The sequence below is a fragment of the Suricata suricatta genome, chromosome 13 (genome assembly GCF_006229205.1).
Source record: "Suricata suricatta isolate VVHF042 chromosome 13, meerkat_22Aug2017_6uvM2_HiC, whole genome shotgun sequence".
Lineage (NCBI taxonomy): Eukaryota > Metazoa > Chordata > Mammalia > Carnivora > Herpestidae > Suricata > Suricata suricatta.
The window spans coordinates 47730431-47755197 of NC_043712.1; the positions used below are offsets into that span (position 1 = coordinate 47730431).

General features: G+C 38.8%; 2 protein-coding genes across 5 annotated transcripts in view; both read left to right on the top strand.

Annotated features, from left to right (window-relative positions):
* Window positions 1–24767, top strand: part of MLLT3 (MLLT3 super elongation complex subunit) — a 281314-nt gene that overhangs the window by 203932 nt on the left and 52615 nt on the right. The window lies entirely within an intron of this gene.
* LOC115276483 (rRNA-processing protein FCF1 homolog) overlaps window positions 24305–24767 on the top strand; it is a 1057-nt gene continuing 594 nt past the window's right edge. The window contains exon 1 of the mRNA XM_029920520.1: window positions 24305–24748. Within this exon, the coding sequence (XP_029776380.1) occupies window positions 24305–24748 (444 nt within the window). The remainder of the gene's footprint in view (window positions 24749–24767) is intronic.

Genomic DNA, 24767 nt, shown 5'->3' on the forward strand with positions numbered 1-24767 from the left:
GATCATGACCTGAGCCAAAACCAAGAGTCCAGCACTCAACTAACTGAGCCTCCCAGGCAGAATTAGGCTCCTCTTAATACACAACTTGTTCTTAACTAGGTATTACTTGGAAAGTTTTTTGTATGTTTGACTTTTATTTCAAATCACCCTAAGATGTTCATTGATCCTCTTGTGGTGTGACTAATCTATCAAGATTGTCAGGTTTAGCAACTTTGTCTTTCCATATTCTGACATGTTGTGATTCTTCATGAACGGAGGTTTTCAAATTGTGGCTTATGATTCACTGGTGAGCCATGAAACCATTTTAACATGTCATCACCAGTATTTAAAAAAAATCAGAATATGTTGTAATCAGTATGGGTGAGTAATGGTTTGTAAAAATTTTCATAGGATGTGTGCATTTCTTATAGTAGGTCTTGGTCAGAAAGGCATCTTCCTTGAATGTTAGCTGATTTATGAGAAGATTAAATGACATTCCTAATGCAAACCCCTTTCTGCATGAAGTTATCCCAGATGATCATTGTCTTTAGATAACTTTCTGCATTTTTATTTTTATCTGTCTCTTGCTCCCTCCCTTTTATATATGATTTATAAGATATGACTTTTCTTTTTCATGTTCATCTTGGTATATTAATCCTAAGCCATACCTTGAAAAATCTTTTGTAGTAAAGAGTTAGACTCACAGGGCACCTAGGTGGCTCAGTTAGTTGAGCATCTGACTTCAGCTCAGGTCATAATCTCACGGTTCATGGGTTCGAGCCCCGCATTGGGCTCTACACTGACAGCTCAGAGCTTGGAGCCTGCTTCGGATTCTGTGTCTTCCCCTCTCTCTGCCCTTCCCATGATTATGCTCTGTCTTTCTCTGTCTCTCAATGATAAACATTAAAAAAAAATTAAGAAAAAAGGAGTTAGCATCATAATTCTTTACAGTAGGGAGCAAATTTTCACATCAATGCATGACATGTGAGAGTCACATATCTGGTAATTGTTATAGGAGGTTTTGTAATGGGTTCTGCACATCATTATAGAGAAAGCCTCTAAAGGCCTTTGGGCATTATTTAGATATAAAGCCCAACAGATATAGACTCTTTATCAGTTTTCTGGTAGTAGTGCTTTTATTGTTGCTGTTGTTGGTATGATTCTCTAAATGTAGGTGGTGGAGCCAAAGAAAATTGATGAAAGTGGTTCCAAATAAGCTATGACCCAAAAGACCTTCTGTGAACAAAGGCGATAAAGGGAGGCTAAAATTCCCTGTGTGCAGTAGTAGAGACCCCCTTTGTCTGGCCTTCTTCCTACCTGTGTTCTCCTGTGGGCAAGACAGAGGAATGGGAGGCAGTTGTAATGGAGAGCAGTGAGGAGCCCAGATCCTTTCTGGGCCAGTAACAGACTTGATAGCTTGGGACAGGCTCAGCTTCAGTGGGCATATTGTCAGTCATGTCCTGGTGGTGAGTATGTCTGTATCTGAGTAAGTGTGATAAGATGATCTGATCTCTCTAACAACCTCTCCAGCTTTATTATTTGAATATGAACCAGATTTGTGTTCATTTATGGCAGATGGGGTAGTGAGTGATTTTAGACACACTGGGCAGAGATCATGGTCTTTGAAACAGAAGAAAGAGTCAAAAAGAAATTAGAAGAACATGAAGAAGTAGGAAGGACTGGGAAGAAAAGATTATTTACCTGGTAAGCCTGTAAACATCTTACCTGGGTACAGGTTAGTTACAATTAAAAGGAAGAACTTAAAAACAATTTTTTAAATGTTTTATTTATTTTTGAGAAAGAGAGAGACAGAGTGTGAGCAGGGGAGGGGCAGGGAGAGAGAGAGACCCAGAATCTGAAGCAGGCTCCAGCCTCTGAGCTGTCAGCACAGTGTCCAATGTGGGGCTCGAACCCACGAACTTCGAGATTGTGACCTGAGCCAAAGTCGGACACTTAACTGACTGAGCCACCCAGACTCCCCCTAAAAGGAAGAACTTTTTAAAGACACTTTTCCATAATTTAGATTCATGTTTTATATAAAAATAAAATCCAGTGCTATGGAGATGGATTAGGAAGCTTAGATTGTTGATTCATATGGTTCTTCTTGGTTCAGATTTTAAAAACGTTGCATAGAAGAGTAGAAATACATCAATGCTTTGTGTTCCTACGTGTTTTTTCCGAAGGATCATTTATTTGTTAAAGTGCTTAGGCAAGCAGGTAGGTAGGTAGGTAGTCAAGTAAGCAAATAATTAGGAATTTGTGGTGTGGTGTCAGGCTGTGTTTTGAAGCCCAGCTCCTCCAGTGATCTTAGGCAAATGTTTTAACCTTCTGTATTGCAGTTAATTCTTTTGTAAGGTGGAGATCATAATAGTGTTACCATGTGGGATTATTGTGAACAGTAAAGCGGTTATGAGCACATCAACCAAAAAATACTAGTTAACTATGATATGTATGATGTCATACATACATGTCATATGTGTAAGATTTAAAAGATACAGCTTTATAATACACAGCTTTGAAAGATTTTTTGATATTCAGAAATACTGTGGAACTCTAGTGTCCTTTTTCAACAGTGTGGGTTATAGGTTTTAAAAGGGAAAAAGTACTTGGCATCTAGGTCATGTTGCTCTGAAATTTGTTTTAAGGAGGTATATGGCCTTGATATTGATATGCATTTGTTACATCATAACTGGAAAAATAGAGGACGAAGAATCTAAGCTTTAAATCAAAAGTTTAGCCAAAGTGTCCCAGCATCTTTCAGCCTTTTACTTAAAAATGGAAAAGGACAAGAATATACCTACCACTGCATTAGGTAGATACTTGGTTGTTTTGTTTTTTTTTTAATTTATTTTTTTTTTATTGCTGCTACTATTAAAGGAAGATACCCTAAGAAATGACTTCTCTTTGGATTATTATTAATGCTACACAGAATCCTTTTTAAATACGTTTTGCAATCCCTGACATGTTTGTTCTTTTCTAAAGAAATTAAATATCGTCCCATGAAAATCCATCAGTGACTTTTCCCTACAGAATTAAAGAGCTGCAGGGAGGCCGGGTGGAAGGACTGGTTTGTAGGGGCGGGCACTTCGCAGACACAGAAAACATGGTAAGAGCGGGTTTTTGCTGCATGCATTAATGTTCGCCTTAAGAATATTTTACCTTCAAGGACCCAAGTAATTCCTGTTAGGTAAGCTGTTCTTGGTTTAGGAAATAATCATTTTGTGGTCATAATGCTCATGAATGGAAAGTAACCAAGGGTGTGGATCTGTATCAGTGTCAACTAAAAGTTTATAATTGTGGTTTATGTGAACTTGTTTAAATTTCAATCAACAGTTAAAAAGAACCGAAATACCTATCACACCTCCTCTATTTCCGTAGGTTTTGTGTTTCATTTAATTCAGCTTCTGAGGAGAAATCTGTTGAGTTGATCATGTTTTGTGATATGGGGAAGTTTGGTATTCGTAGCAGAGAAGGAGGGGGGAAAGAGTAAAGTAAAACTGAAATATGTATTAATAATCAGATGTGGTTATGGTAGTAATTTCCTTATCATTGCCTTTGCTTTTGCCTTGCTCTGTAGAGATTTAATCGTAATTTAAAAGTGCAGATGTTAAAAGTTTTAATTGTCTTTCCTTGGAAATGGGCAGGGTGCATTTCGGTAAAATGTTACACACTTCATTCAACCTGCCATGTGAGGAATGAGATTATAATCCTGGCTTTTGATACTTTGGCTTTCCCAGTGTTCTTTTCCTGGTTAAACTCTGCTTGAAGGAAAGAGGTAAAATCTCTTTGAATAGTAGCATTTTACCAATGGTGCTTCAGATACAGGATAAAGAATTTAAACCACCTTAGCAGCAATTTCTTTTGAAAAGAAAAAAAAAGGAAGAAGGAAAAAGAAACTTCCCTTCCTTTGTTGTGCCTCATTTCCTCCCACCCCACCCTGTTCCTTGCCTGCTTAAACCGTCTGGGGCTGGCCGTAAACGTCCTGCTGTTGAAGCATTGGCAGTAGGTTTTTATGTGATGGAAGGCTGTGGCAGTCAGAGAAGAAGGTCTTTATTGTGTTTTCAAAGTGGCTTTTTAATGACTTGTAATTCCAGCACATGCAAGAGCTGTAAAGTCTCTAAGTGTGGTGAGGGAGCAGCTGGAGAGGCCATTCATTAAAGGCCAGCCCTGCCTCTCCAGGGGGGGCTCTCGCTCTGGACTCTCAGTCTCTGTGTTTCATAGCTGGAGGTAAACATACCTGAAGGGTTGCAGTTCTTCCTCGGATACATTCAGCTCAGTGTGAAACTTTCATTAAAACAATAGGAAGAAAGTTAACTTCGTTGGGTGCATGGAGATATTTCACCTGCCCTTGTTTTCAATTGCTTTTTTGTTGGTTCTCTGTGTCCGATGTGATCCAGTAAAGGGGTTGCTATGGTCTAGCCAATCAACTCTTTATTTACCCAACCACATTCCTGACTTAGTCCAAAAAAGGATTTGGAGCAGTCCAAAGGGAAATTTTTACCTTAAAACAGAGTTAGGGATTTCTTCTCTTCTTTGTTGGGGTATCACACTAAGCCTAAATTGTTTCACAGTTTTTAAACTAAACCATTTCTCAGAAACCCTTAGGTAGCTGAGGGCCTTGAACAGACAGGATCCTACCATTGCAGGATCGATGCATCAATAATTGCCCAAACTCAGCATTTTTACTTACTTGTGTTGAATCGAATGTCTCACTAATTCCATGAGCCTCCCTTCAAGAGAGCTGTGTTGCCTCTTCATTGCTCTATTCATTCTTACTCTGAGGCCCATGATCTTTACCTGATTGTCTTATCTGTCATCTTTAGACACAAAATCAAAGATGTGATTCAGCATGATCTTTGCATGGCCAGCTTTACCATAGAATCTGGATGCCTGTAGTTAAACATCCCTTGAGTGCTTGCTACGTGCTCGTCCCCAGTCTGCGGACTTGACATTTTCTAACTCATTTAACCCTCAAACAACTTTATGAAATAGGTAATATTATTATCCCCATTTTATAGATGGGAAAACTGAGGCTCAAAAGTTAAGAGCCTTGGCCATAGTTGCCATGTGGTGGAGCCAGGGTTTGATCCCACTTGGTAGGGAGTTCACTCGAGGGGTTTTGAAGCAAAGCAGATCTTATTTTCTCATGGATTCATCTTATTTGCAGAGGTGTGCCTCATGACATTGTCATCATGCTGTGAAAGCCTTTGGTATAATGTCCTTGTTCCATTCATGAATCACGTTGCTTTGACCTACCTCTTGATTTGGACTTTTACCAACAAAGTAATAGGTTGTCCTTAGGCTGGATTTGGCATACACCAGGAGGGAGGAGTTATAAACCGTCCAGGCACCTCTGACTTCCCACACATGCTTGCTTCAAGTACAACAGACTCCCGTGGTTTTGGATTTCACATTATTATGGGATCCCAGAACTTTCCCACTTCCTTTTTGCTTTTGTGAAGGATTTATGTTTAACAGAGCTGAGCTGCAATATCAAGCTTTCCCAGAAGGTGCCACCAAATAACAAATGGTGTCCTACAGTCTGAAGATCACTTCTTTTTGAATCTTCAAGTAGTGTTCTGTAATTTCATTTTATAGTGTCTCTAAGTTATTCAAAATGTAGGTTGTGCTCTCCTTGAATTAGGAGACAAGATAACACAATGGCATAGGTACAGGGTGGTTTTCTTTTGGAGTCTATGTAATTATTTAGCCAAGTCTGAGAAGTTGTTCTCAGTGGGTAACAATTTATGACTGGAAACTTTCAAGGCAGTGTCAAGATCCTCAAAGAGAGATCACCCGTAGGAGGCTCCTTTAGGTCACAAAAGGTGACTGCACAGTGAGATGTTCCCAGATAAAGTCAAAGATCCTTCTATTAGGAGAAGATGGAAGAACATTACTGAAGTGTTTGGAGACCACAAATTCCCTTTGACTTCTGAGAATACAGAGCATAGGGATGTGGGAGCACTGGGATAGAGAGAAATATTCAGAATTGGTGACACAGAGAAAAGGAATTTCCTTGCTTTTATTGCTCATGAGAGAAAATGTATGTATGGGGTCCTCAGTTGTGATGTGATATGTTTTCTTTCTTTAACCATTTTTAAAACCGTTTTATTTATTCTGTGAGTGGGGGAGGGGCAGAGGGAGAGGGAGACAGAGGGTCCGAAGCAGGCTCCGTGCTGACAACAGTGAGCCTGTTGTGGGGCTTGAACCCACAAACTGTGAAATCATGACCCCAGCCAATGTCAAGAGTCCAACACTGAACCAACTGAGTCACCCAGGCACCCCTATTTAACCATTTCTTAATGCAAGTATCATTAACATACCATACTATATTATGTTTATGTTAGTTTCAAGTGCACAATAAAGTGATTCAACAATTCTGTACCTTAGCCCTCAGCACAGTAAATGTACTCTTAATCCTCTTCAGGTATTTCACCCCATCCCCTACCCACCTCCCCTCTGGCAACCACCAGTATGTTCTCTGTATTTAAGAGTCTGCTTATTGTGGGTTTCTCTTTTTCTCTTTGTTCATTTGTTTCCTAAATTCCACATATGAGTGAAATCATATGGTATTTGTCTTTCTCTGACAGACTTATTTCACTTTGCATAATACATCCTAGATTCATCCATGCTGTTGCAAGTGGCAAGATTTCATTGTTTTAAATCACTGATTAATATTCCATTGTATACACATACAACATCTTTTTTAACCATTTGTCTGTTGATAGACATTGGGCTGCTTCTGTATCTTGGCTATTGTAAACCATGCTCCCATAAACATATGGGTGCAGATAGCTTTTTGAATTCGTGTTTTCATTTCTTTGGGTAAATATTCAGTAGTAGAGTTACTGGGTTATACAGTAGTTCTATTTTTAACTTTTTGAGGCACCTCTGTACTGTTTTCCATAGTTGCTGCACCAGTTTACATTCCACCAACAGTGCACAAGGTTCCTTTTTTCCATATCCTTGTTAACATTGTTTCTTACATTTTTGATATTAGCCATTCTTGCAGAAATGGGGTGACATCACATTGGGGTTGTGATTTGCACTTCTCGGATGGTTAGTGATGTTGAGTATCTTTTCATGTGTCTGTTGGTCATCTGCATGTCTTCTTTGGAGAAATGTCTACTCAGGTCCTCTGCCCATTTTTTAGTTGGATTATTTGGCGGGGGGTTGGTGTTGGGTTGTGTAAGTACTTTACATGTTTTAGATATGAAATCCTTATTGGATATATCATTTACAAATATCTTCTCTCATTCAATTGGGTGCCTTTTTGTTTTGTTGATGGTTTCTTTCCCTGTACAGAAGCTTTTTGTTTTGGAATGTCTCAATAGTTTAATATTGCTTTTGTTTCTCTTGCCAGAGGAAACATCTAGAAAAACGTTTCATTGGCTGATGTCAAAGAAATTACTACCTGTGTTTTCTTGTAGAAATTTTATGGCTTCAGGGCTCATGTTTAGGTCCTCAATCCATGTTGAGTTTATTTTTGTGTATGGTGTAAGAAAGGGGTCCAGTTTTATTCTTTTGCATTTAGCTGTTCAGTTTTCCCAACACCATTTCCCATTGCATAGTTTTGCCTCCTTTGTCCTAGATTAATTGACCATGAAAGTATGGATTTATTTCTGGGTTTTCTGTTCTGTTTCATTGATCTCTGTGGCTGTTTCAGTGCTAGTACCATACTCTTTTGATTACTACAGCTTTGTAATGTATCTTGAGAGATACGATGCGATACCTCCAGGTTTATTTTGTTTATTTGTTTTCGAGATTGTTTTGGCTATTTGGTGTCTTTTCTGATTCTATACAAACTTTAGTGGTATTTGTTCTAAGTCTTTGAAAAATGCTCTTGGTATTTTGATACAGATTGCATGGACTCTGTAGACTGTGTTGAGTAGTATGGACATATTAACAATATCGGTTCTTCCGATCAGTGAGCATGGACGATGTTATTGTCAATAAATAAATAAATAAATTACTAGAGTGCCCTGGCTTAGGACCTCAGTGTTTAGAGTTATCTTACTGTTTTTTTTTTAATTTAATTCTTTTTTATTTTATTTTATTTCTTTGTCTTTTATTTATTTTTGAGAGACAGAGAGAGACAGTGCGAGCAGGGGAGGGTCAGAGAGAGAGGGAGACACAGAGTCAATCCGAAGCAGCCTCCAGGCTCTGAGCTAGCTGTCAGCACAGGGCCCTACCCGGGGCTGGAGCCCACAAAACGTGAGATCATGACCTGAGCCGAAGCCAGCGCTTAACCGACTGAGCCACCCAGGTGCCCCTAAAATTTAATTCTTGACCGCTGCTTTATTTTGTGGCTCTTTTATTTTTTTGAAATATGATAAACCACCATGTCACTTTGAGTAACTACAAGCATTTCCTTCTAAACAAGTTTGTAATATTCTTTGATTACTTTAGTGATATTCAATAACATTCAAAAATATTTACGTGTTAGATACTCCTGTATATAAACACTGTATTAGATGGTACAGATGGTACAAAATTAGAATTTAGGCTGAGCTTGGAAGAACTAACGGCACGAGTAAGAGAAGATGAGGGGTGGAGTGGGCAGAACAAGGCGTTCTTAGAGGAAACAACTTGATTAAAAACAACGACAACAACAAACTGATGGCAAATGTAGATCATTCTGTGTTATTCTCCCTGAAAATGAAGAGAAACCTTACATGTAAGTCCTGCCATTAATTTTATCAAACTGGTGTGGCAGGAATGAAGGAAGCCATATCGATCCCTGCTGTTGCCAGGAGTGGGCCGAGCAGGTGCACTTGATAGCCTGTTTTTTCACCCATGCGATGTGTATGATAGCTTTCGTTCTCCTCCTGCAGATATGGAAGTGGCGAGGCTAGAATGTTCTCACTAATGCCAAAGTCCTTGCTTTTGTGTACCATATCACCAGTTAAACCTTGTTGAGAGGAAAATCACATCAAGTGAAAACCATTGTGGTACTGATAAATCCTTGTCGAGAAAAAATCTAGTTGGCAAGATTAACTTTCCGACCATCTGGCTTCCTCTGACTCTCTCACTAATAGTGCCACAGTTCAGTGAAAGGGGGAGAATGCAAAATAAGATGTAGCCACAATACGGGAATACTTGGCCATGAATAATGGCAAACAAGAAGACCTGGCTGTGATTTCCAAAATCATGATCAGCTCATGCTTCCAGTGCATCACTGTTATTTTCTAAGAAGCAGACTTGTAGAAAGTATTGAAAAACCATGCTTAGAGTCTATTCAAGGGCCCTGTTTACCAGTTTACCATCTTATGAGATTATTTCTTATACTTCATACTAGGGTATGAAGTAACAGTAACAGTGTTACTGTGAGAGGTCTCATGTACTGTACTGCATCATCTCAAGGTGATACTCATGAAGAATATGAAGAAGGAAGGTACCTTCAGACTTCCACAAGATAGTGGGGTAGGAAAATCCTGAACTCACCACTTCCCATGAACACACCAAATCTCCAGCTACATATGGACCGCTTACCTCTGAAAAAAATTTGAAAACTAGATGAACGGCTTCTCCAGAACAAGAGATGAAATAACTACATCAAAATGGGTGGGAAAGGCAGAGACTCGGTCTCACCAAAAACCCCACCCCAGGTGCAGCAACACACAGTAGGGAGGGGCTCACCAGCCCAATACTTCTTCTTTTTTAAAAATTTATTTATTTATTTCTGAGAGACAGAGAGAGAGAGCAAGAAAACAGGATGGGGAGGGGCAGAGAGGGAGACAGAGGATCTGAAGTGGGTTCCATGCTGACAGCAGAGAGCCCAATGCAGGGCTCAAACTCCCAAACCATGAGATCATGATCTGAAGCAGAGTTGGATGCTTAACTGACTGAGACACCCAGGCACCCCTCAACTCTGCTTTTGGAGGAGCAAGGAGTTGGTGTTCCACATCAGGCTACCCAACTCTTGGGTTCTGTGCTGGAGAGATAAGCTCCTAAAGCGTCTGGCTTAGAAAACCAACTGTGCTGACATCCAAGGGACTGAAGAGCTGTAGGAAACAGAGTCCCCACTGAAAGGGCTTTGTATGAGGTCTTATTCACTCTGAGACCCAAAAGAAATTGTGTTTGAAAAGTGCCTGGACTATCTAGGTAGGAGATTCATTTGCTAATCTAAAAGTATTTGCTAGAGGGACAAGGGGCAGTTGAAACTCTCTGTGGAGATGGAGGCACCAGCGGACACTATTTTTGCACCCTGATAGCACAGGCAGGTGAGCTTCATTGTGGCACCCTCCCACTGCCTCGCTAAGACAGGTGGGGGCCAGCGGCTGCAGCACTATCCCACAGCCTTGCCGAAGCCAGAGAGTGTGTAGGCCTTTGTCATACTCCCCCGCTCCCTGACTGGGGCAGGCGAGCATGAGCAGTCATGGCATTCTCCTGCTTCCAATCCAAAGCCAAGGGCACTCTCTGGCTATATTCTGGAGGTCTGCAAGTGTGCACAGTCAAGATATTTTGCTGTTGCCTTTCTGAAGCTGGCAAGTGTGCCCCACCTCCACATGCCAACATAAATCCAGTGGGCACATGCAGTCCACACAAAGGATGCCCCTTGATCACCTTGCCCTGGTGGCCAAGGAGGCTAGTATTCCTGAGCTCCATAGGACTGTAATAATCAGACAGTTCTTGGGAGGCTACAGCCCCCAGGGCCCTGCACAGACAGCAGACTTAAGCCAAACTCCAGTCTTTCAATGAAAAAGGCCTCTTTATTTAGAATGGAGTTTCAACCTAAGAGACAGGCTGCAGGTTTCCTGTACATATAGAGGCTAAGGAGGCACTTCATGGCAACGTTAGCAGAGAGACCCCATTCTTTTAACCCCCCCGCCTTGGTCTTACTGCAGCTCAATGAGACCTCCCAGAAAGGAGCTTATATATTTACTTGGAACCCTGATTTTTGCACCTGTCACCTGAGGGACACCTCCAGATCTTCTGGTCTTGAAACCAGGAAGGTTTATAATTGTAGCCCCATAGATCTGTATATATTGGCATACTTGTCCCTGCTTTCTAATCAGCCTGAAACTCGATGCTAAATGAGATTCCTCCTCTTGAAACCTTGATAGATCATGGCAACCCTCAATAATAGGGACATATCAAGAATAAGTCAGGCAGCTTAGACAATCACAAATGTTCGAGACAACCAACCAAGGGCTTCAATTTAATTCAGTTCAATTCAATTCAATGTTGAATAAGGTTTATCACCTACCCAAGGCCACACCTTCAAGACTAAGACAGGTAACTGTTTGACCTAGTACATAGAAACAAACACAGAGGTCAAGTAAATGAAACAGAAATATGTTCCAAATCAAAGAAAAAGACAGAAAAGACCTTAATGATACAGAAATAAGTAATTTATCTGATAAAGAATTCAAAGTAGTAGTTATGAAGTCAGAAGTCAGAAGAATGGACACAGTGAGAACTTCAGCAAAAAGATAACGTATATAAGGAAGTAGCAACCAGAAGTTACAGAGCTGAAGAATACGATAACCGAATTGAAATATACACTAGACTGAATGAAGCAGAAGAGCAGATCAGTGAGCTGAGAGACAAAGCAAGGAAACTAATTTATCAGACAGAGGAGCAAGAAAGAAAAACAGATATTTTAAAAATGATGATAACTTGAGAAACCTGTGGGACAACATCAGTTGGAATAACATTTGCATTATAATGGTCCTGGAAAGAGATAAGAGAGAAAAGAAATAATGGCTGAAAACTTTGCTAACTTAGGGAAAGAAACAGGTCCAGGAATCCCAGAGCTGGTAAGATGAACCACATCAAGATATGTGATAATCAAACTGTCAAAAGTTAAAGAGGGAATCTTAAAAACAGCAAGAGAAAATAAAATGGTCACATACAAGGGAACCCCCATGAGGCTATCAGTAGATTTTGCAGCAAAAACCTTGCAGGTCACAAGAGAATGGCATGATACATTCAAAGGGCTGAAAGGAAAAAACCAAAAGGACTCCATTCAGAAAGGTTATCATTCAGAATTGAAGGAGAGATAAAGAGTTTTCCAGACCAGCAAAAGCTAAACGAGGTTGTCACTACTAAGCTGGCTTTACAAGAAACATTAAAGGGACTTCTTTAAGCTGAAAAGAAATGGTACTAATGAATAACAAGAAAACATATGAAAGTAAAAAATTCCTTTGAAAAGGTAAATATATAGTAAAGGTAATGGGTAATCACTTAAAAAGCTAGTATGAAGGTTAAAAGACAAAAGTAGTAAAATTAACTAAAACTACAATAGTTAGTTAAGGGATACATAAAATATGAAATAAAATATGACCTCAAAAACAAATGTGAAGCAGGGACTACAAATGTAGAATTTTAAAATGTGTTCAAATTTAAGTTGTTATCAACTTAAAATAGATTGTTATGTACATAGGATGACTTGTGAATATCATGGTAACTGCAAAACAAAAACCTACACTAAAACACAAAAGAAAATGAGAGGAATCTGAACATATGTGAAGAATGGAATCTGAAGAAAGGCACTGAACCACAAAGAAAGAAAACGAAGAGAAAAATAGGAAGCATAAAAGCAGCTAGGAAAGAATTAAAATGGCAATAAATACATATCTATCAATAATTATTTTTTTCTTTTAAAATTTTTATTTAAATTCTAGTTAGTTAACAAACATAATTAAGTTGGTGGCAGGAGTAGAATTCAGTGATTCATCACTTACATAACACCCAGTGCTCATCATAACGAATACCACCCCATCACCCATCTAGCCCATTCCCCACCTACATCCCTCCATCAACCCTCAGTTTGTTCTCTATCTTTTAATTTTTTAAGTTTATTTAATTTTTATTTTGTAAATGTTTATTTAGATTTGAAGGAGAGAGAGAGCATGAGCAAGATAAAGGCAGAGAGAGAAGGGAGACACAGAATCTGAAGCAGGTTCCAGGCTTCGGGCTGTCAGCATAGAGCCTGATGCAGGGCTTGAACCAATGGATGCCAGATCATGACCTGAGCTGAAGTTGGATGTTCAACTACCTGAGCCACCCAGGCGCCCCTAAGTTGATTTATTTTGAGAACGAGAAAGAGTGAGAGTAGGGGGGGCACAGAGAGAGAAGAAGTGAGAGAGAATCCCAGGCAGGCCCCACTATCAGTGCCCAGCTTGATGTGGGTTTGAACCCATGTGAGGTTATGACTGGAGCTGAAATCAAGATTTGGACATGTAACCAACTGAGTCACCCAGGAACCCTTTTTCTGTATCTTTAAGAGTGTATTATGGTTTCTTTCCCTCTCTCTTTTTTCTTTTTTATCTCCTTTTCCATATGTTCATCTGTTTCATTTCTTAAATTCTACACACGAGTGAAATCACATGTCATGTCTTTCTCTGATTGACTTATTTTGCTTAGCATAATATACTCTAGCTCCTTCTACATCATTGCAAATGGCAAGATTTCATTATTTTTGATAGCTGAGTAATATTCCTCTGTGTGTGTGTGTGTGTGTGTGTGTGTGTGTGTGCGCGTGTGCGCGTGCTTGCCTTTGCGCACACACACATCACATCTTCTTTATCCATTCATCAATCAATGTACATCTGGGACTTTTCCATAATTTGGCTATTGTTAATAATGCTGCTATGAATATTGGGGTGCATGCTCCCTTTGAATATGTATTTTTGTAACCTTTGGATAAATACCTAGTAGTGCAATTGTTGGTTGTGAGGTAGTTTTAACTTTTTTGAGGAACCTCTATACTGTTTTCCACAGTAGCTGCACCTGTTTTCGTTCTCACCAACAGTGCACAAGGGCTCCCCTTTCTTCTCATCCTCACAACACCTGTTATTTCTTGTGTTGTTAATTTTAGCCTTTCTGACAGGTGTGAGGTGGTATCTCATTGTGGTTTTGGTTTATATTTCCCTGATGATGAGTGATATTGGGCATCTTTTCATGTATCTATTAGCTCTGTGGATGTCTTCTTTAGAAAAATGTCTATTCATATCTTCTGTTCATTTCTTAACTGGATTATTTTTGGTGGGGGTGTTGACATTTGAAAAATTCTTTATACATTTTTGGATACTAACCCTGTATCAGATATGTAATGTGCAAATATTTTCTTCCATTCTGTGGGCTGCCTTTTAGTTCATTGATTGTTTCCTTCACTGTGCAGAAGCTATTTATCAATGAAGTCCCAGTAGTTCATCTTTGCTTCTGTTTGTCTTGCCTCCAGCAATGTGTCTAGTAAGAAGTTGCTCTGGCTGAGGTCAGAGAGGTTGCTTCCTGTGTTCTCCTCTAGGGTTTTGGTGGTTTCCTGTCTCACATTTAGGTCCAGTTTCGTTCTGCATATTACTGTTCAGTTTTCACAACACCATTTGTTGAAGAGACTTTTTTCCATTGGATAGTCTTTCCAGCTTTGTTGAAGATGAGTTGACCATATAGTTGTGGGTCCATTTCTGGGTTTTCTATTCTGTCTCATTGATCTTTGTGTCTTTTTTGTGTGTGTTAGTACCATACTACCCTGATGATTGCAGCTTTGTAATATAGCTTGAAATCCATAATCATGATGCCTCTACCTTTGCTTTGTTTTTTCAGGATTGCTTTGGTTATTTGGAGTCTTTTGTGGTTCCATTCAAATTTTAGGATTGTTTGTTTTACCTCTGTTCCTACCCTGTGAAAAAAGCTGGTGGTATTTACTTTAAAAGTAAATGGATTAAATGCTCCAATGAAAACATATTGAGTGGCTGAATAGATTTAAGAAAAAAAAAGACATCTATATATTGCAAGGAGAGCTTTACTTCAGAAGTAGGGACATATATAGACTGAAAGTGAAAGAATGGGAAAAATATTCCATGCAGCTGGAAATGAAAAGAAAGCTATTGTAGCTGAAATCACTTTAGTGTAGTTAAAATACATTTTAAAACAAAGACTGTAATAAAAATCAAATAGGGGAACTACATAGTGATGGCCATTCCAACAAGAAGATGTAATATTTATACAAGCACCCAACATCAGAGCATCAAAATGTACAAAGCAAATATTAACATAACTAATTGGAAAAAATGATAATAATACAATAATAGTAGGGTACTTTAATACCCCACTTATATCAATGGATATACCATCCAAACGAAAATCAGTACGGAAATACCCACCTTAACACATCAGACCACATGGGACTTACTAAGTGTATATAGAACATTCTCTCTACAAGCAGCAGAATACACATTCTTCTCAAGTACACATGGAACATTCTCCAGAATAGATCACATGTTAGGCCATGAAACAAATCTCAGTAAGTTCAACGAGATTGAAATCAAATCAATTAAAGAAAGAAAAAAGAAAACCCACAAGTACATTGAGATTAAACAACCTATTAATGAACAACGACTGGGTCATAAATCAAAGGAGAAACAAACAAATATCCAAAGACAAATGAAGACAGAAATACGATATACCAAAATCTAGGAGATGCACCAAAAGTGGTTCTAAGAGGGAAGTTCATATTAATACAAACCTGCATCAAGAAACAGGAGAAATCTCAAACAATTAAACTTAACACCTATAGGAACTAGAAAAAGAAGAACAAATAATGTCAAAAGTCAGTAGAAGGAAGGCAATAATAAAGGCCAGAGCAGAAATAAATGAAACGTAGAGTAAAAAGACAACAGAAAAAAAAAATCAGTGAAACTAAGATCTTTGAGAAAATGATTCACCACCCCTTCTACTGAAAGAGTGAGAAGGGGGCCTCAAATGAAATAAAAAATGAATGAGAAGTTAAAACTGATACCACAGAAATAGAGAGGCTCATGAGACGACTATGACGGTTATATACCAACAAATTCAACAACCTAGTGAAAACAGATAGATTCCTAGAAATTTGTACTCTTCCAAAAACTGAGTTATGAAGAAATAGAAAATCTAAAAGGACCAGTAACTAGTAAGGAAATTGAATCAGTAATTGAAAACTTCCAACAAACAAAAGTTTTAGACCATATCACTTCACTGCTGATGCTACCAAACAAAGATTTAGTACCTACCCTCAAGCTCTTCCAAAAAAATAGAAGAGGAAGGAATGCTTTCAAACTCCTTTTAGAAGGCCAGCATTTTCCTAATATCAAAACCAGACAAGGACACTATAAAGAAAGAAAATTAAAGGCCAAAATACCTGATGAACAAAGATGCAAAAATGCTCGACAAAATATTAGCAAACTGAATTCAGCAATATATTCAAAGAATCAGATGCCATGATCAAGTGGGATTTATTCCAGGAACACAAGAATGGTTTAACATCTGCCACTCAATCAATGTAATACATCACATTAGCACAATGAAAGATAAAAATCATGTGATCATCTCAATAATGCAGAAAAAGCATTTGGTAAATTTCAGCATCCGGCTGTGATAAAAACCCTCAACAAAGTGGCCTAGAGGAAATGTACTTCAACCTAATGAAGGCCATATATGACAAACCCACAGCTAATACCGTTCTCCACTTGATCTTAGCCAAAAGGCTGAGAAGTGATGCCAATACCATTCTCAATGGTGAAAAGCCAGAAGCTTTTCTCTAAAGTCAGGGACTTTGATAAGAGAAAGATGCCTATTCTTTCCACTTTTATTCACCATGGTATTAGAAGTTCCAGCCTTTAGAATTAGGCAAGGAAAAGAAATGAGGCATCTAAATTGGAAAGGAAGAAGTAAAACTGTCACTATTTGTAGATGACATGATACTATATACAGAAGACACTAGCAATACCAAAAACTTTTAGAACCAATAAATGAATTTGGTAAACTTGCCAGATATAAAATTAATAAACAAATCTGTTGCACTTCAACACAATAATTATAAACTATTAGAGAAATTAAGAAAACCATCCATTTATCGTTGCACCAAAAAGAAAAAAATACCTAGGCAGAAATTTAACCAAGGTGGTAAAAGACCTGTACTCTGAAAACTACAAGACATTGATTAAAGAAATTGAAGATACAAAATAAATGGAAAGATAGTCCATACTTATGTAATAGGAGAATTAATATGGTTAAAATGCCCATACTACCAAAAGCAACCTATTCACTGCAGTCCTCATCCAAATTCAAACGGTGTGTTTCACAGATAAGATGTTAATTCACTATGTTATTCACCGGAAACTGATATATGTGGTATGTCAATTATACCTTAATTTAAAAAAATAAAAGGAAGGTGGGGCTCCTTTTTTTAAGAACACAGCCATACCTGGCTAATAAGTTTTCTATCTTCCTGGGCACAGGAGGGGTAATCCAGGAGGCATAGTCCAACAGCAGACACTAGGAATCACAAGAGACAGGTTCAGTTTGAACAGTAAAATATGGATTTTAATAATAATACTGAGATTTTTGGTGCAACCTGCGACTTAGGCATCAGTTCAAGCAAAAATCTTAGTTATGTCATAGACAAAGACTTTTTTGGTTGGGTAATGTATGAATTGTGTCCTGTGAAGAGCCAGTGTTGGTAGATGTTCTCATAAAGATAGCAGAGTTACCTGTCTAGGAAATTGTGATTTATAATCTAGGGTCATAGTTTGTTTAATTCCTGCATCTGTTTCTAAAATGTCATTTTCCACTGATATCTCCAATAGACTAACCTTAGATACATTAGGAATCAAGGTGTAGCCTTGCTGAAAGTTCACCCTAATTTAAAATGCTTAATATCTGACAAATCCTACTTAAGATGACCTGATACATTTTCAGTGTTATAAAGTGTTCACTGTATTTTCAATCTTCCTCCCCTTCCTTATTATTTTCCAGGAATTTCTAACTTAAGGGTTATTATCAACCCCCTTACTGATCTTGTGATGGGTTATTTCAAAGTGCTAGGTTATCTTGGGACCTGAGACATACTTACTCTTGCTTACCAACCTCACTTTCATTTTTCAGCAGCCTTCAGACATGAAACAAGCCCCCTTCCCTCTTATAAAGATGAAGTCATGCACAGTCTTCCTTATTTTACATAATAAAACCAGTGAATCTTACAGTTTATCCCCCAAAACAATGGTTTGAAGGAGAGAGGTGGTGTTTCCTTTTCTTCCTATTTCTTTATTCCCATCATATCAATAGTTCTGTTGTCTCTCCCCTCTCAAGAAACTCACCATGGCTTATATGTCACCTTTTAAAGATTTAAAGCCAAGTTTAAAAACCATGAACAACTGTCTTTAATACAGTATTTCCTTTATGATTAAAAAAAATCTTGGAATTTTAAAACAGGAAGAGAGTTCAGACATTTCCTTTAACAACATGCATTTTGCAGAGAACATTGAGGCCAAGTTTCATAACTTGTCCAAGATCACCGAGCTGCCATTGCTGGGGTTGCGGGGGAGAGGGAAGGTGTGTAGCCTGCAGATCCCTAAATGGCATGCCATTGTCACTTCCGGTTGGAACACTTTACAACATGTTCCTCACTTCCTGTCCCAGACTCTCTTCCGCTTGGATATTACAGAGTGATTCCTAATCTGTTGTTCATGCTCATCGAGAATACCGTTGGTCACCTCTTGGCCCTGCATTTAAATCTGTGCCCTTTTGTTGAATGAATGAACCTTACATTTCATATCCCCAGCAGAATCCCACCTGAAATACCTGATGTGTCTTATTGGGGGTATTAAGTCTCAATGTATGTTACAGAGTTTAATTTGGTGAAAAAATTTCACAGACTTTGTCATCTGGTCATCCTTGATTATCTCTGGGAAATTAGAAATCATCGTAATCATGGCTTGCTTTATTTCAGGGGGGAAAAATCACTAGGCTAAATAGAAAAGAACTCATTTAAGCATCTGGCAAATCAAAAGTCTTCATATAGTTAAATAATAAAAGCATGGGAGGAGCTTAAAAACCTTATTTACATTTACCATCAGTTCTTCATTTTTTATAATGAAACCTTTCCTTGCACAAGCTAATATTCTTACAGATGAAACCTGAATCCACCCTACTTTCCAGTATCTTCAGTACCGGCCTCTGTGTCTTGTATTGTCCCCTTATAAGGTCTCTCTCCAAGTGCACTTATAGAGAGCACCATTCCTCCTACCAGCCATGCTCCACACATGCCCACCTCCAACTTTCTCATTAACCCTGACGCTCTTCAGACTGTAGTCCCTTCATTTCCTTCCTTTCACTGACAGAAATGTCGAAAGCTCCCATTCTCCAACCCATTGTAGTCTGGCTTTTGCTCTTGAAACTGTTCTTAAAAGTACCACTGGAAAGGTCACCAGTGCCTTCCAGATTCTTATGTAGAAACTGTTTGTTCAGTATTGGGTTTGATCTTTCTGGTGCCTTTGACTTGCTTTTCTGTTCTATTCCTTGGCCCTGTTACACCCACCCTGATCTCTAACCATTCTGAGTTTCCTTTGCCAGCTGACCTCCTACTACCCTCAAGTTTGCCATTGCCAGTCTCCTTTTCTGTTATAAATCTTTCTGTGCACCGTCACCTCTTACCAATGCGTGTTTTATATTCTTCAGCCTCCCAACTGTTCTTAAAAAGCTACCAATGAGACACTTCTGACCAACAGATACTCAAGGAATAACATTTTCTTTCTTTCTTTTTTTTAATGTTTATTTTTGAGAGAGAGAGAGAGAGCATTGAGCAGGGGGTGGGCAGAGAGAGAGGGAGACACAGAATCCTAAGCAGGCTCTAGGCTCAGAGCCATCAGCACAGAGCCTGATGCAGGATTCAAACTCACAAACCATGAGATCATAACTTGAGCCGAAGTCAGACACTTAATTGACTGAGCCACTCAGGCGCCCTGAGGAATTAACATTTTCTAAGCTCATGTATATTTCAAATGCTGCTGGTTGTTTATTCCATATCCATTAAACCTTTAGCCTAACAAAACTTTGATTTTGTTGGGGCGATAATGATCAAAATATTTTCCCCAGGCTTCCTTACAGATATATACGACTAATTCTAGCTAATGAGATTTAAATGGAGATCATTAAGTGGGTGTTACAGAAAAACATCTTTAAAAGGAGCTGGCATGTACCACGTTTTTGTTTTCCCTTCTATTTCTTGCCTGGAACTTGGATGTGATGACTGGCATTCTAGCAGCCATGTTGTAAGAAGCACATGCTAATGATGAAGGAGCACAAAGTACAAAAAGAGACTGGATTAAAAAAAATTTTTTTTATGTTTATTTATTATTGAGACAGAGAGAAACAAAGCATGAGCAGGGGAGAGGCAGAGAGGGGAGGGACTCCCAGAATCCGAAGCAGGCTCCAGGCTCTGCTCTGTCAGCACAGAGCCCCACGCGGGGCTTGAACCCACGAACCGTGAGATCATGACCTGAGCCGAAGCCAGACGCTCAACCAAAAGCCATCCAGTCTCCCCAAGACTGAATTTTTTATTGACGTTGTGAAGCTGCCATACTGATTCCATCTGTCACACTGGATTTCTCATTCAGTGAAAGTAAAACCCCTCTTTCCAGATGTCTGTTACTAGCAGTGGAGTACATCTAGTCAGTTCTACCTTTCGTCCCCAAACACCCATCTCTGTCTCCTAATTAAATTTATGTACATTGCATCTATTTATTAACCCAAGTTAATTATTATTGAATGATGATCATACTAATAATAGTATTAATATTAGTAATAGTATAATAACATTAATACTAGTAATAGTAATAATAATTACTAAGGGCCCTTCATGAATTCTTGGTCCCTAGAAATAAAACCATGAATAAGATAGACACAGAGTTTACCTTCTACAGAGGAGAGAGATACAATTTTAAGTAATGATTGGTGCTATGAAAATTATTTCTTTTCCCTCAATCCCATTTCAGTAGGTTCTGATGCTCTGTCAGATTTGCTCCTAAACTGTCTGTGAGTCTGTCCCTTCTCCTCCTGCTGCCACCCCCGTGGCTGGACTGAGGCTTGCCAGAGACCGTTGTTCATGCTGTCTCCTCTCTCCGTCCTTTCCCAGGCCCTTCTCCACACAATGATTTGAAACACAGACAAATTCTGGAAGGAAATATGCAAAAGGATATAAAATAACTAGTGAAAGTGGTGTTATGGGCCATTTCCAAAACATTTAATATTGCTATTTTCATAAAGCATTTCATTGTTTCCAAACTTAAGATCGCATATGGGTCAAATACCAAATTCTCTTTAGCATTGCCTTTTTTCCCTTTTTGTAATATTTTTAATGGAGAATTTCAAATATACACAAATATGCAGAATCATATAATGAGTCCATTTATCTATCACTCGGCTTCAACAGTTATTAACTGAAGACCAATCTGTTTCAGCTGTGGCACCAGCTACCCTACCCCATGATGTTTTTAAATGAAATCCAAGATGTCATATTATCTCATTCATAGATATTTCAATATGAATCTCTAAAAGATAAGGACTTTTAAAAGTAGGTACTAAAATACCATGATCACATCTGAGAAAACTTATAATTCCTAATATCAAATTTTTGGGAAATTTTCCAATGGAATCAAAGTGTCATAAATTTTATTTTTACAGTTCATTTGAATCAGGATCCATATAAGGTCACATCTTGAGATTAGTAACAATGTCTTGTTAGTTTCTTTTAATCTCTCTTCATAGTTCGAGAGGGGGGGAAGAAAACCACTAGGTTGTTTGTCTTATAGAATTTCTCAGTTCAGATTTTGCCGATAGTATCTTTGTGGTGTATTTTCTGTAAATTAGAAGTATGGTCAGATTTAGGTTAGGTTTTTGGTTTTAGTTTTGGTTTTGATTTTGGGGCCAGACTATTTCCTGGGTAGAGTTGCATTCTTTTATGAGGAGTCCTGATGGAAATGTAATATGTGAAGTGAGGTTATGTCTTTTCTGTGAGGTTAGCACCCAGGAGTGCTCAGTGCTTATTAATCCATTAAGGGCTACCACACTGGCTGGCAGGATTTTTATTCCATCCTACTGTCTTCATCTATCTTCCAGAATTCACCTATGAAGAGAAACTCTCTCTCTTTTTTAATGTCTTTATTTTATTTTGAGTGGGAGAGAGGCAGAGAGCGAACAGGGGAGGGGCAGAGAGAGAGGGAGACAGAATCTGAAGCAGGCTCCAGGCTCTGAGCTGTCAGCACCGAGCCTGGTACAGGACTCAAACCATGAACCCTGAGATCATGATCTGAGCCGAACTCAGATACCCAACTGACTGAGTCGCCCAGGTGCCCCTGAACTCTCCCTCTTCTATCTTTTGTTTAACCAACAGTACAGTTTGTATAAGAATAATAAAATATGGTGCTTAATTTGTTTTTTTGTTTTTGGGGTTTTTTGTTTGTTTTTGTTTTTGTTTTTTGCCTACCCACTTTTCAGAAGAAAGGGGTGAACTCTGCAGTATCCTTCAAGAATGGCTAATTTTTTCAAACATCACGTTAAAAAAGGTGGTTTTACTTAGCAGAGGACCACAGGGAGGGGAAGGCAGGGAAAGAGTTAGGGAGAGAGAGGGAGGCAAACCATGAGAGACTCTTGAATACTGAAAACGAACTGAGGGCTGAAGAGGGAGGGGGAAAGGGGAAAGGGGTGATGGTCATGGAGGGCGGCACTTGTGGGGAGGAGCACTGGGTGTTATATGGAAACAACTTGACAATAAACTATAAATTTTAAAAAAATTGTAAAAAAAAGGTGGTTTTTATGTTATTTATTTTTAAGACTGAGAGAAAGCCATCAGGGGAGGGGCAGAGAGAGAAAGGGAGAGAAAGGGAGAAGAGAATCCCAAGCAGTCTCCTCACTGTCAGCACAGAGCCCGACATGGGGCTCAAACCCATGAACTGCGAGATCATGACCCAAGCTGAAGTCAAGAGTCAGGTACTTAACTGTCTGAGCCACCAAGGCGCCCCTTAAACATCACTTTTAAGACCTCTTCAATATGACCTTTCCACCATCCTCTTTCTTACTTCCCCTTACATGTTAGTAATCCTAAAATATTAGCAAGCTTCAGTTCTGATATTATTTTTTGCTCTTTGATGCCCGAGTGAAAGACCCTTGGTCTATTATGACCTGGTTAGTGTTCTCCTCTTCTTTGAAGCGTTTCTAAATTATCTGCCCACCTAAATTCTCCCTCTCTTTTGTGCTCCGTCTGTTAACAGTATGTATACTGTGACCATAGTTGTTGTTCTCTTATAATAAAGTGTTTTTCTCCCATTCAGTGGGCATTTTGAAGACAGATATGGTTTTTAATTATCTGATTTCTCAGCCCTTTATACTGGGCTTGGCACTTCCCGACCCTCAACAAACATTGAGTCAGATAGTGCAAAGATTTATTTATACTTATGTATGTATGTTTTTATAGTAAAGACTCCTCTTAACAAATTTGTGTATTTATAAATACATCCAAATGATCTGGAAATGTGGCTTTTGGCCCCTCCCCTTTATGGAGATGCAGTGAACAGGCCTCAGTGAGTGGGCGAGTTCACTGTGTAGACAAGATGAATCTTGGCCCTCCCAGAGGTACACAGTTCAGGGTGTCATAAGCTCGTACCGCAGAATCCTGAGATAAATTGGAGGCTAAAGAAAGCAAGTTGTATGAATTAGATTTGTACAAATTTGTACAAATTAGCTTTATAATTACCCATGTATTCCTTGCCTTTGTTTTGGAGATATAAGCCAGCCCAGGAGCATGGAGCTCTTGAAAACTCCCATAAAATGACCTGAGATTTTTGTTTTAACTGATTCTACCATGAAGAGTATTAAACCACAAACATAACAAAAAGAGGCAAGGACCACAAATTAATCTTCTATGGAGACAGCCAAGGGATGTCAGAGTTTAAAATCCCAAAACATTTGCTTCTGTATTTTAAAAACGCAAATAGTTTTCAGAGAAATTTCAATAACAGGATGTTGAAGTGTAAGAAATTTCTGCCTCCCTGTTTCCTATGAGGACTGTGCAGGGGCATGATAACATGAGTTATACGACCACCTTGTTTTTGCTGTCTTTGTGATCATGAAATATGATTATATTCCCTCCAATGTTTATATGTGCTCTTGAAATTATTGGAACTGGTAAAAGAGCACTTGTGTACTATAAAAAAAGGAACTATTCCGCCCCTTCTGTTTTCTCAGGTTGCATAATTATCTTGACAGATTAGCTTTAAATTAATAACCTTAACTTGGTTGTTAAGAATTTATTAAACCATCACATTTGAGTATGTGCAACCATGCAATTAAATGTTGACTGTATATGTGGAAGATTGAAAAATACAAAAGATTTAAGTTTCTAACCACTGAAGAAAGCATTGTTAGAAACAAACAAACCTATGCTGAATGCTAACACTTATGCAGGGGGAGAAAAGTGTGGGGGATTAGTTTCCCTCAGGAATTAGCATCTTAGGCAAAAATGTCACGCAGTTGGTGATTGTGGAAGAAACAAAAGTGCGGCGTGAACATGGGGAAGCAAAAGAAAGCAAGAAAGTCTGCGACCATGAAGCGAATGCTTAGTTTCCAAGATCAGAGGCTTAAAGAAAAGGATAGATTGAAACCTAAAAAGAAAGAAAAGAAAGATCCCAGTGCACTCAAGGAAAGAGAAGTCCCCCAACGTCCTTCCTGCTTGTTCTTCCAATATAACACACAGCTGGGCCCACCTTACCACATCCTGGTTGATACCAACTTTATTAACTTTTCCATTAAAGCCAAACTGGATTTAGTACAGTCAATGATGGACTGTCTGTATGCCAAGTGTATCCCTTGTATAACTGACTGTGTAATGGCTGAAATTGAGAAACTGGGGCAAAAGTATCGAGTGGCTCTAAGGATTGCCAAGGATCCAAGATTTGAACGATTACCATGCACACACAAAGGAACCTATGCAGATGACTGCTTAGTACAGAGAGTGACTCAGCACAAGTGTT